General features: G+C 35.0%; 2 protein-coding genes across 2 annotated transcripts; one reads left to right on the forward strand and one right to left on the reverse strand.

The window, feature by feature from the left end:
• The first annotated feature begins 7,035 nt into the window (after positions 1 to 7,035).
• On the forward strand, positions 7,036 to 8,528 carry LOC130936808 (protein PNS1-like). Its single transcript, XM_057866963.1, has 2 exons — positions 7,036 to 8,179; positions 8,274 to 8,528. Exons 1-2 carry the CDS (start codon positions 7,037 to 7,039, stop codon positions 8,418 to 8,420), a joined length of 1,290 nt encoding a protein of 429 aa, XP_057722946.1. The 5' UTR covers position 7,036; the 3' UTR covers positions 8,421 to 8,528.
• Positions 8,529 to 8,778: 250 nt separating this feature from the next.
• On the reverse strand, positions 8,779 to 11,187 carry LOC130936807 (protein PHOTOSYSTEM I ASSEMBLY 2, chloroplastic). Its single transcript, XM_057866961.1, has 3 exons — positions 10,832 to 11,187; positions 9,580 to 9,841; positions 8,779 to 9,112 (listed from the first exon to the last, which is right to left on the reverse strand). The coding sequence occupies exons 1-3, from the start codon at positions 11,027 to 11,029 to the stop codon at positions 9,045 to 9,047; spliced, it is 528 nt and encodes a 175-aa protein (XP_057722944.1). The 5' UTR covers positions 11,030 to 11,187; the 3' UTR covers positions 8,779 to 9,044.
• Positions 11,188 to 13,639: the final 2,452 nt, after the last annotated feature.

The following is a 13,639-nucleotide window of genomic DNA, read 5'->3' on the forward strand; positions in this document are numbered from 1 at the left end:
CTCCACTTTTCCAAAATTCTCAATTCAAAACCAATTGTTTCATAACCAAAACGGCCCCAAAAAGTTCCTAAATCATGTTCACATAATTTCCAATCATTCTACAATATAACATCATATAAATTCATCAATTTCTTACCATAATTCCCATTAAACTCAACAATTTCACTAAATACAAATCAATTCAACATCATACTCATCTCATACCTACATATATACAATAATTGCATCAAGTCCAACCATTTCACTATCAAATTCATTACATACATGCATACATACATATACCTTATTTCTATCAAAGCCAACCATTTGAACATTCAAGTCTATCCTAAGGCAACTAGCCTAAGTTTTCACGCAACATTATATATTAATTATGAGAAACCAAAATCATACCTTGAACGATTTCTCCCTAAGCCTGAAACACCTCAAAACCTTTCCTCTACAAGCTCCAAGTCACCAATTATCAAATCAACATGCTCAACCCCTAGAATTTCATTCCAAACGACAAATTGGACTCCAAATCAACAATAAACACAATCTAATTCACACAATATCACTACAATTAACATAGGATTTACTAATTCAAGGATTCACAAATTGTTAATAGTTTTTGACCTTATCCACGGATTAATTGGAAAAAACCCAACAATTTTTTCAAGCTAGTTCAATCCTAAAACATCAAAACACCAAAAATCTTCAATACACATAAAACAAAATTTCGAAATTGAAGGAGAGAAATACTGGGTGAGAAAATGATATTCTCTTACCACTTTGTTTGAATTGTTTTGAAGAGCTCAATGCGGTGGTCGCGTGGCCGCAAACGGTGTGGCGATCGGAGCTCAGGATCGGAAGTCAGAAGAATTTGAAAGTGGTGGTGATCTGGGGTTAGGGTTCTCCCTTCAATCTTTCTTCATTCAGTGTGATTCCATTTCTTGAAGGGAAGAAGGCTGAATGTTAACTTTTATATCCTGGGCCTTGGGTCCGGTTTGGGCTCGGTCTAACCAGTTCGGCTTGTTAACCTGGTTTTGGGTCAAAATCTTTAAAATTAATGTCAAAATTTGTATTTTAAATATTTCTACACCTCTAGATTATAAAATTTTAATTTTCTAATTTCTTTGAATAATAACTAATTTATTAGATATTTATTTATTGATTTCTTGGGATTTACATCCTACCCACCTAATTATGAATTTTGTCCCCAAAATTCAGATTCAGTTACCTGAAAATAGGTGCGGGTAGTCCTTTCTCATTTCTGATTCAAGCTCCTAAGTGTGATCTTCAATTCCAGCTCGACTCCACGCAACTTTTATCATGAGACTTCCTTCTCGCGCAGTCGCTTAACACTGGTATCGTCAATTCAGACCAGAGTCACTTGAAGCGTCAAATCCTCCATCAATTGAACTGATTCACGTTCTAAGATATGGCTGGCATCAGAAATGTACTTTTAAGGCTGTGAAATGTGAAATACGTCGTGCAGGTTCAAAAGATGTGGTGGTAGAGCTATCCGATATGCCACCGGCCCAATTCTCTTAAGAATCTGAAATGGACCGATATAACAAGGATTCAGTTTCTTTGTCTTGATCGCTCTACCCACTCCTATTGTTGGAGTAACCCTAAAGAATACATGATCACATTCGTCAAATTCTAATCGTTTCTGTCTCTGATCGGCATAACTTTTCTACCACACAGAGCTTTACGCTTAAGTCATAAATCAGAGGTGGCAAGGTATTACGACCTTTAAAAACAAAAGACGTATATAAGTATAATTGAAAGAAATTGTAACTAGGAGCCTTGAAGGAGAAATTAAACAAAAGCGTAATAGAAAATCGCGTCACTCACGTTCGGTAAGCGTAAAAAGGATAATAAAGATCGAACGGAAAGGATAACATATATATATAAAGAAATAAATTCCAAAAGATACAGATATCCAAGCTTCAGACTCGACCTACGAAGCTAAGGCTGGCCAGAGTATACATATACATACATATAACCCAAAATGTATTTACCAAAATACAGAATATAAACCCTATTTCTCCAAGTCAACATCTAAGAGGGACAAAATACAAAATATACAGGGCAGAAAATATAGGTACATATATACATAGTCTAAACACAAAATATCATAGCCCAAAAACCAAATCTTCACTTTCTCAGAGAATGTCCAGACTCTCAGTGAAGTGCCTCTGAACCTGCATATGAAAAACAATAATATATGTATGGAATGAGAACTGGGGGTTCTCAACATGGTAATGGTGCCAACATAGATAATATATAAGGTCCCGAAAAATCTAGAGGCATTCCTAGAACTCTGACACTCTGATTAAACTTAAAGATTATACTAAACCAGAAATTCGGTAATCTATCTATAGGAATCTAGTTCTAATCTAACTCTGCCTTTTCTGCTTCCTTCAAACCTCCTAACCTCTGGGTTTCTGCCTCTTCTGCTTCCTTCAAACCTCCTAACCTCTGGGTGGAACAACCCTCATCAAACCTCCATCAAAAGAGAGTCTCTCAGAAATACATACACATACAAATCAAACGAAGAAAACAGAGATAGAGTACAGGTAGTCAGGTACAATAAGTACACAAGTAGCGGATAAACATGGCTTAGTAGTTAGGCAAACCAAACAATGCACACTTAGCAAAACATACAAATACATATGATGTATGCCTGTCCTATGGCTGATGAGTCTCATCTGTCGATTATATAACCAACCCGACAAGTCCTGGTAGCTAACCTTGGACAAAGGGTCAACAGAGTATCGAGTCTCAACCTGGAGCAAGTGGTGACAAGCCACTGCTTTTACTTAGGGAAACTCGTGTCTTAGATAATTTCAAATACATAAGTCATGTGAATATTCAATCATATTTCATCAATGTTGACATCATTCTCAATTATGTCTCATTCATCATTCTCAAAACCTCATCAGGTCAATTATACACTTCTTAAATCTTCTTCGATACCAAAAATAGCTCCATCAACCCACTTACTCATATTCTATAGCCTTAAACCTAGCCTTCGGATCTTAAACAGAGTTTTTAGAGGTTTGAAAAAACTAGAGGAATGGTTAATAGTTCAAAAATTGTGAATTTTCAACAAAACTGTGGTTTCGGAGGGTCACAAGCTTGCCGGAAAAGTCGAACAGTTAAAAACAAAGTTTTAGTATAAAACAGGGAATTGTTCATACACATGGTACTGTGCATACGCACGCACCAGACGAAATTTCCCTCGTGTGCATACGCACGCACTAGAGAACTTTCCCAGCTTGTGCGTATGCATCATAGTGTGCATACGCACAACTTGCAAAATTCACAGGGTGTGTGTACGCACGAGTCTCCACTTCGCTCTGGTCCCTGCATGCGTACGCACGCATACCAGATTTTTTGGTTTTTAACACTTTCTACAGAATCCTGTTTTTAGAGCCAAACTTTGAATGCACATAACTGTTTTGTAAACCACACAATTCATAAACCACACAATTCACTGATTTATTTAAGAAAAGAGTTAAGCACGTTCACTGATTTATAAACCACACAATTCATAAGAATCTCTCCTAGGATTTTATGTCATTTATCAAATCTAGTTTCAAAACTTAAGAGTTGTGAGAATTGGTTTTCAAGCTTAATTCAATTAATCAACTTTCCCAAGAAGGTAAGAGAATTCAAGTCGGAGAAGAATTGTTTTCCAACACATTCAAATCCTTTAAGATGAAGAACGAAAATATATTATTGAAAGGATATGAATGCATAAATCAAAGGTAGAAAAATCTAGTATATTAATCCATGGAATCAACAGAGCTCATAACCTTAACCAAGGAGAATTAGTCGCTCATGTTTTTCCGAGAATCCTAAATTATGAAAAGTAAATTGCCAGCCGAGAGAGAAGAAGAACCCTTTTTCAGTGTATCTCACTTATCCTTCAATACTAACCCTAATGAAATTCAAATTCAAAACTTAAACAGAATCAAATCTAACTAATTAATGATTACCTCCAGCAAAACTTTCAATTTTTTCCTCTTGCAAATCCTCAATCAATGCTATGATTAGTGGACTTGAGTTGAGCCTTGAAGTGACCAAGTGAATGATGAAGAATTCGGAGATTTAGTGGCTTGAATTGAAATCCTGAAAGATGCTCAAGATCCCATGTTTCACGTGAGATCTCAGCGTGCAACATGAGATCTCAGCATGCAACCTGAAGCCCAACCTTCATCCATTTTGCTCTTTGTTTGCTCCACGTGCCACGTGAAGAAGCCCACGTACAACGTGGTCTTGAATTTCTCTAATTGTAGTCTCTGTTTGGTTCATGGCAAGTAAAAAATTTCACATCCCACGCAAAAATGCAGTCGTGCATACGCATGATTGCTCAAATTCTTCTTGTTGTGCATATGTACGGGTCATGCGTACGCAGTACGCACGATGGTCATGTCTTACGTGAAAGCCTTCACGTCCCATGCCTAGTCTTCTACACACCATGTTGGAATGGGGTCATGCGTACGTATGGGTCATACATACGCATGAAGGTGCAAATTTCACCACTTGTGCATACGCATGGTGTGTGCGTATGCATGGTGCGTGCGTACGCACGGCTCCCTTTTTGGCGTTGTTCACCAATGCTCTCATATCCCACGTGAAGGGCCTTAGTTTCCCTGGGAGTGTGTCTTTAATTGGCGTGGCATACTGCTTTTCCCACGTTGCACGTGAAGTTCTCTGTTCAGTACAGAGAAGTTTCTGTTTCCTTCTCCATTTCTGTTCTTTGTGATTCCTGGCTTTCTTCTTCTTCAATCTTCATCAATTCTCTTCTAAATTCTCCTGTAATCAATGAATGCATACTAACTCAAAGTATTGCTCAATTAATCATGAAACCAATGCTTATCTTGTAATAACTCTTAGTTTAATGAATGGAATTCTAAGAGAAAAACACTAAAGATGCACACGCATCAACACTAACACCCCTTAGGTATATTCAAGTCCCAATTTACTAAAAGTCTGCTTAAAATCCTTGCTAACTTAAACATCAGAGTCTCTTGCAAGTACCATCCCCCACCCCTTCACGAGGAACCCGAACAGCGGTACCCAACACAAGTCGGACACTGCCTCAGAAGGAGTCTAGACCTCATGTTCAGGTCCAAATCACCGTTTCAGGTAACCCTCAAAACACATACTAAAAAAATTATTTTTACATAACTAATATATATTTTTTTGTGTTTTACATTCTAGTATTAATATTCATACATTATCTTAATATTAATATTACTAATTAAATTGTCTTAACATTAACACTTAAAATGATAAGAATATTAACAACTTAAAAAAAACAACACTAACAATAAAATAAATATATTCATATAAATAAATTGACAAAATAATAACTTACATATTGAGGATGATTTAGATTTACAACAATATGTTCTTCTAAAAGGGTTAAATCTCGTACCATTTTTTTTAAATAAATTATACATACTCACTCTTTTCTTCGGTTTTCATTTATAGTAACTCTAATTTTGATCTCATTCTACTACTACTACTATAAACCACTACCACTACTCTGTCTTCAGTGTTTTATCACTATTCTATCTTCCGTAATTTTGGAGACCACGAAAGGAAAAAAAAGGAATTTTATAGAGGGTGACCAGGTGGTGGACAGCTACATTCTATGCATAGAGGACGCGTGCCACCCTCTCTCTTTTTCGCTGTCTACGATAGACAAAGCTGCAAGAGAGCAGCGTTGAAGCCAGGCCTTGGATGCGTGTCGCCACCCCAGCATCTTGCCATGGCTGAGAAAGAGCTATCAGCATCTCGCCATCGCCGAGAAAGAGCTGTCAGCATTTTGCCATGTTCAAGAAGCCTTCGTCACCACCAATGGGTCCAACGTCTGGCCCATGCAACTATACATCACCAAACTGAAAGCAATATATAAAATAATTTCTTGATATATATTAGCCATTAGACAGATATTTTTATGAAACTAAGCTATAGCAGTTGACCGGTTGAACAAAATAAAAGCAAGCACCACTTTTAAAAAAGACAACTACTCCAATAAAAATGTCAAAATCATCTTTTCATGATGATCTTAGTTTAAAAAGTGTGACTTATTTATTTTGTCACACTTTAAATAAAAATAACACTTTTATAACATATGAAAATTAAGCTCTAAAATTTATCATCCAATAGTCAAAATAAAATATCTTTATATAAAGTCCATTATGAAATTTTTATTGGGGTATCCACCTTCAAAAAATGCGGTTTTCTAAATTTTCTGTTAGATTCTAAAGAAGCAACCGTTCTTTTTCCCGGGAAAGAAGCTAACATTGACAAGTGGACACTAAACTAACAACCTCTCCCTCTTCATAACGTCACCATCTCCCACCCCGTGCCATGTCATCGCAACAAACCCTATTTGCCATCAATTCTAGTTAGTAGTTACAGTTAATAACTTCACTCTAGCTTAGACTACAGTTGGAAAATAAGTAAATAACAATAAAAAGAATAAAAAAGAATTTAGAGAAGCAGCTTGTATATAAAGTGGGAAAACGTGCATTGATTAAACCCACGAGAGTTGAGCCATTATTTTAATCTTACTTGAGTCTCAGAAATTAGAGTTTTCATCCATTTGTTTTTTCTCATTCGTGTGGACAAAGAAAGTGAAAGAAAATCAAAGAAACTCATCATGGGAGATTGGGATTTCTGAGTGCACTTCAAGATAGAATAAACTCTAAGAAGCATCGCCATTTTCATTGTAATTGGCTATCGTGTATCACCTCGAATACACCACAGAGATCATCGAAGTAGAAGAAGGTCAACAACAACACAAGCTTCCTCCATAAAAGGTTTTGCATCTCTTATCTCTATCTCTTCCTTTGATCATTTTTTCTCTTTTTCCTTTTGTTTTTGTTTGAAATCCTTTTTCTTAATTTCTTATTCGTTAAGTGTTACTTTTGCAACAAGATTCTGTAATATATAATTATATATCGCTCTGCATCAACTGCATTTGTTATATTTGTAGAGCTTTCTTGTTAAGAAAATCAAGTCAAACTTTTTTATGGCTTCTTGCGCAGGCACAAGATTTGGAAACACAACAAAAATGTCATTGAGTATCATCTTTCAGATCCTTTTCTACTTGCATTTGCTCCTAACAGCAGCCACAGTGATCTTCATCACTGTTTATGGCCTGACCTCGGAATCTGGCGGCCAACATTTCCACCCTTTGAAGTGGTACCCTCCGGTTCTAGCTTCGACGGCATGTGGCGGAGTAATCGGTTTCCTGTGGCAATGGATCACTTTCAGCTACCCAAGAAACGCACTCAAGGCAGCATTTTGGCTAGGTCCGTTGCTAACATGTTTAATGGCTGGGATGTTTGTGTACATGGGCACTGCAACTAGTCTTATAGTGGGATTAGTTTCTTTCTGTTCTGCATTAGCTCAATCCCTCTATGGTTGTTGGGTCAGACCCAGATTCGAATACGCGACGAATATCTTGTCAGTTTCAACAGCTTTTCCACCTGCTAAAACCGGAGTGTCGGTACTCGCGACAATTGTAATTGGAACCCTTTATTGCTGTTTTCTTGTATCCGGGATCGGTGGAGCTACAGCCCTTCAAGACAAATTCAAATTAGCTTTCATTTTCATCTTGGTGATTATGCTGAGCCTGGGATGGACCATGCAGTTTCTCAAGAATGTAATACAACTCACCATTTCAAGGGTCACATATCTGCAGATACTTGGAAACCCCATGGATACTTGTGCGGCGCTTCGTGACAGTATCAATCGTTCTGTTGGATGTATCGCCATTGGCTCAATCCTTATCCCGGTCTTCACTATCCTCCGCAGTTTTGGACGCTCCATGAGTCTACTTGGAGGAGAAAATGAGATCATGTTTTGCTGTGTTAGTTATTGTATGGGGATGGTAAACGTTCTTCCGAAGTTTGGGAGCCGATGGAGTTTTGTACATATTGGAGTCTATAACAAAGAGTTTGTGGACGCATCTCAAGATACTTGGGAAATCTTCACTGGAGCTAGAATGTTGCCACTCATAGACTCGGATCTAACCGGAGCATTATGTTTCCTTAGCGGAGTAGCTGTAGGTGCATTTTGTTCTATGGTGAGTGGAATTTGGATCCTTGTGATGCATCAGAGCTATGCCCTGGAAGTATCCATTTATGCTTTCTTGATTGGCTATTTCATGGTAAGGACTACGAACTAGGTTACATTTTACACTCACTACTTTCAGACTAACTCTTTTCATGGATACTGACTATGGTACCGATGTCTTGATGCAGTGTCGATTGGCAATGGGGTGGCTACAGGCATGTGTTGCGGCATACTATGTTGCCTACGGAGAGAATCCAGTGAACGATCAATTCGACTCAACAATTCCAGCACGCTTGGAGCAGATTCAAAGATCTCAGGCTCTGCAACCATTCTGAACTAACAATTTTTTTCAGCTGAACATATATACTGAAGGAGAGTAAACCAACATAGCTGCAATATCTCCAAGATAAAATGATACTGACCACACAGTTGTAAGAACAATTTCTTTTTTGGTATTGTACATAAAGATTTCTGATGCAGTCATCAATTGTGATTTGTGACAGATATTTCTAATGTGGTTCATGATTTTGTGTGAATATATTCCATAGAATAAACAGACACATGCATGTCAGTATTGAAGTAATAAAAAATTGACACCAGTCATACTAATTTTTAGTAAATAACTTTGATGAAGTACACCATAAACTTATTCTACATATTGATCATTAGTTCATAGGATATTCTTCTCAGAAATAAATCAACGATATAACTTTCTATATATGATATAATCATCTGTGCAACAAATGAAAGCTTTAGTCCTCATAGCTGAGAATAAATATTATAGCCAGAGCCTTTAGATCGTTGTCGGGAAGCAAATCATGAAAAGAATTTAAGTAGATGCCTTAGTTCCCAGTCACAACAAATAATTGACTTGTGAAAAAGAATAATGATGACTCACAAGCTACACCAAGCAAATATGTATACGGTGCTACAATGAAATACAAGGTATCAACCTCACATCATTTTGGTCCCAGATGACCCCGTCCCCCGCATTCCGTACACATCATATTACCTGTTCCTCCACAACCTATATGGTGAAAGTTATCAAAGTGAAAAAGGGTTTGCAACAAAGATTCTCAACAGACAATTCGATATTAATAATTAATAAGCACGCAAGTGTTTCAATATAGAAAGAAGTAGAATGTCGCATCAAGTTCATCAACTCATATATGAAGCTTATTTTAATTAATGTCATAACCTCTCTCTATCTATCAAAAGGTTTTAAAACCTTTTAAATATGGATTCGTTCAAACCTCTTAGATGCCCAAGTCACAACTCGTCAACCCCAAATGGTTCATCTAAACAAGCAACAAAGTGTAGAAGTTTCAACTATAAACCGAAATTGGCCATCCTTAAGATCAAGTAGATCCATCAAGAAAATGCTTTTATCTATCTTAATAAGAAAACTACAAGATGCAGCAACAGTTGAACACGAGGAGTAGGGAAAAGAAATTTGGCAGCACATGAGATATCTATGTTTGCACCAGAACATACCTAAGCAACGAACTTTGACAATTATGCCCTGGCTTTCCAATATGGAGTCAACGTATAGGCCAGAACCAGCACAAGTGATGCAAAGCACAGCACCTTTAGCTTCGCAATCAGTGCATCGGGGATTGTTACCGATATCTTTCTCAGTCAAAGATAGTCCAACAGGCTTCTCAATTATTTCTTCTGGGATGGCCTTATCATAGCAAAAGAGAGATTCAAGATTACTCTTGCGTCTGTTCTCATCTGCCTTCAAACTTGACACAGACTGAAACAATAGGAAATAGTTATCTATGAGGTACATTAAGTGCAAACCAAACTTCTGTATGCAGGTACTCTGGAACACATTCTCAAATGTGAATGAGAATCCGAGAAAGGAACATAATCCCACATTGTAATACTTCATCAGAAAAGTTATGTAGCTTTAACAAGGTATTCTCCCTTCCTAGGCTTTACTACTGATGTGTAAAAAAATAGCAGGTACAGAAAAATGAAATTTTGCAATCAAGATTTATTTACTACCATGTAGTTCTCAGGTTCTAATAGCTCAAACATGGTTTAGGCAAACTGTGATTGGATTTCAGAAACAGAACTGTCGTTTTTCTGATCATAAGTCATTGAAGTGACCCCATCCACCCTTTTTCTCTTTTGTTTCTCTAATTTATTATTCGTAAATGGCAATCCTACGAGACTTTTCCAATAGGTATAGTTGATCGAATGACTTATCGAATATTAAAAATAAGCAAAAACCAAAAGAAAAAAAAAAGGTTTCCATAATAACAAGAAGAACAAATCTTGTCCCATTAGATCAATCTCCATCTAACCTAAGCTTCTCTACCAGCCTTCTTAATCACTACCCAAAGACTATAACAATGACAAGGAATTCAGCAAAATTCGTTCTACATAAATACTAAATACACCCTTAATAAACAAATACATAAACAGACATATTACAACAATCAAGAAACTCTTATTTAATCGTTGCAATAGCTCATAGAATTTCCAGCCCGATCCTATAGTAATTAAGTAAAGTCCAGAGGGATCATTCTCACAATAAAATTCTCAATTCTGGTTGAATACTTGTTGTTTGGTATTCCCCTAATTTCTATTACAGTTTCGCTACGAATGGCTATATTTTCGCTAGCAAATCCAACACTTCAATAGCATAATTTTCATTACAATTCTCGTAATAGAAAATACATATGATCCAAAATAAACGCAAAGAATCGAACAAGAGCCCAATTGACTGGTGACTAACCATGTTGGAGGCGCAGCTAGAAATGGAGCCATTGCGGGAAACGGCGTGAGTTGTTATGTTATTCGTCAAGCTTGAAATGGAACCATTGGACCGAAAATTGATCAGCGTTCTCTTCGTAGGAATCGAAACCTTCACCACCGAAGCGTTCGGTAAAGGGACCAATCTCGACGACGTCGTTTGCAGTGTTACTGAAGCCATAAGCACACACAGAGAGAGAAAGAGAAACGCCTAATTTTTTCTTCACACAACTGTGTTACAGGTATAACATACTTCCTTCCTCGGAGAAATCGTGCGTTTTCGTTCGCTTCCGCTTTTCGTTCCTCGTAGTTCACGAAGCAGACCCGGATGGGGAAGTGGATCTACCGTCCTCCCCGAATTATAAGTCCGAAGTTCGGATTCGCTTTATGGTCCTCGACACAGCCCAGTATTAATTTCAATATTTTATTGGGCTTAAGGCCCACATTTGTTCGAAGCGCCTCCAAAAAGTCTGGGTTCCATTTTCCAATTGCAACTTGAAGATTTTCAACTCAACCTGACCCAAAAAAAAAAAAAAAGAAAGGTTTTCAACTACACAATTTGGAATTGAAGTTTTTGCTTCAAGGTATAGTTCTAGGGCCTTCGGCTCCGGGAATTTGGCCGCCGGAAATTTGTGATTTCAGAAAACGTAGGAGATGATTGACTGATCTTGGAGCTTGTAATGATTTCAACGCATACGCATGCTTAATTTTGTTGGACATGGCAAGACCAAAAAATAATTTGTTGCAAATGGCAGATCCGTTAGGCATGTTTTTTGGACATCCGTTAGGCATTTCAATGATTTTGTTTGTGACTCTTAGTCGGGCTGAGGAACAGTTTGCAACGTTAAAATTTTGGAGAAAGTGACAAATTAGTCTTTTGAAGATTTACACTTCATATAAATTAGTCTAAAAAAAAATATTTACGAAGTTCTTCATGATAACAGGCGTAGACATATTATATTACCTCTATATTAGTCTCTATGATCAATATAAAATATTTTAATTTCAACATAATTTGTCCATGTATCCTATCATAGAGAATTTCATTAGTATTTTTTTTTAAACTAATCTATTTTAAGTGTAAATTTTTTAAAATTTATTTATTACTTTACCCAAAATTTTGTAGTTCTTTGTTTTCCCTATGAGCTATTTTTCAATTAGGACTGTCGTTAGAAAATAAAAATCCTAAACCCTAAAGAACAAACATATTTGTCTCAAAAAAACAAAAATACACTTATTTTCTTTTCTTTTATAAAATATTTTTTTAAATCAAAAAATTATTTCATATTTTAATAGGTTTTTTAAAATAACTTTTAAATATTAAGAAAATTTTATTTCTATTTTTTTAACAATAAAACTAGGCATTTAAACATTTTTTAAAATAAGTCTTCAACTAACTTATTACGCGCTCTTACTCTTCCTCTTTCATTATCATCACCGTCATCTTCTTCTCTTGCAGTTTTTTTCTTCTTCCTCTCTTATTTAATTTTTTTTTCTCCTTTTTCCTTCTTATCCTCCTTCGTTATCATCTTCTTTTCTTATATATATTCAAAAAATTAGAATACAGAAATTTTGATACACAATACAAAAATTTTTAAATAACCATATTTTCAGAATATTAATACTCAACTAATAAAATATGTACATTACATAAATTTTGATGCACAACATAAAATTTTGTGTGTACAATACAAATTTTAATTTTTAGTATAAAAATTTTTGAAGCACTACAAATAAAAAAAATTGACATTTAACCAATAAAATATGCACAATATATAAATTTAGTATACAATACAAAAATTTTAGTATATAATACAAAAATTTTGTAAACATACTCCTCTTCTCTTTGTCACCGCCACAAGGAGTTTCTTCTTTCAATCTTTCAATAACATGCATGTTCCTAACAAAAACATAGTAGATTTATGAAAGGATAAGAGGAACAAATTTACAATGGCGATAAAAAGATCTTTTCAACAGAAACAAGAACAGTTCTCATGCCTTTAGTTGTTGTCATTTTTTTAACGAAAAAAAATATCTTTCTTTTTATTTTGTAATTTTGGATCAATGGCTATTTATATTATTTTTTTATCGGTGGTGTTGCATTTTTTTATATTTAGATTTTTGTTTTAGTAAAGAATTTTGTGATAAAAAATAATGATCAAAAAGAGAGAGAAAAATTCTGTTATGATGATGTAGTAATGTAAATTAAAGATGATAAAGACAAAACAATGATAAAAATTAAAAAAAAAACTTTTAATAATTTGTTATGTTTTATGTAAATTTTATTATTAAATAAAATATAAAAGTACTAATTTTTATGTCTAATGTCTTAGTATTTATGTTTCTTTTTTATGAAATTCAAACAAACACAACTTTAGAAAATTAGAGTGGGTCATGTACTCCGATTCAACTTCTTCATACAATATATATTAAACATAACTTTAGTGTAAATTTTATCTATTTTTATTTTTTTAAATTATAAAAACTAACAAATTAATTATAATAAAAAATAAAGTTACAAATATTATAGATTTTAAATTAATTAAGATTAATTATATTTTATATTTAATCTTTTTTGTATAAGTATTTTTTTTCAATCAAATAAAATTAAAAGAAATTTCTCCTCGTCCAAATTAAGTTTATGTTATTATATATTTCTCATCTCTTTTTAAAATACTGTTTTTCTCTCCCACACCCACACACACACATTTTTGTAAATTTCTTTTCATCTATCTCTGTTTTTTATGTATGTCTCTCTTTATATTTCTTGTCCTTATATCTGCTATGTTCA

Source organism: Arachis stenosperma, chromosome 6 (assembly GCF_014773155.1).
Source record: "Arachis stenosperma cultivar V10309 chromosome 6, arast.V10309.gnm1.PFL2, whole genome shotgun sequence".
Lineage (NCBI taxonomy): Eukaryota > Viridiplantae > Streptophyta > Magnoliopsida > Fabales > Fabaceae > Arachis > Arachis stenosperma.

What these genes read in the sequence shown, in the direction of transcription:
- LOC130936807 (XM_057866961.1), bottom strand. Translation starts at nt 11,029, where the DNA reads ATGGCTTCAGTAACACTGCAAACGACGTCGTCGAGATTGGTCCCTTTA. An exon ending in CTAGCTGCGCCTCCAACATG is followed by an intron (nt 9,842 to 10,831) that starts GTTAGTCACCAG and finishes CTATTGTTTCAG; the next exon opens with TCTGTGTCAAGTTTGAAGGC. An exon ending in TGTCAAAGTTCGTTGCTTAG is followed by an intron (nt 9,113 to 9,579) that starts GTATGTTCTGGT and finishes TTCACCATATAG; the next exon opens with GTTGTGGAGGAACAGGTAAT.
- LOC130936808 (XM_057866963.1), top strand. Translation starts at nt 7,037, where the DNA reads ATGGCTTCTTGCGCAGGCACAAGATTTGGAAACACAACAAAAATGTCA. An exon ending in TCTTGATTGGCTATTTCATG is followed by an intron (nt 8,180 to 8,273) that starts GTAAGGACTACG and finishes GTCTTGATGCAG; the next exon opens with TGTCGATTGGCAATGGGGTG.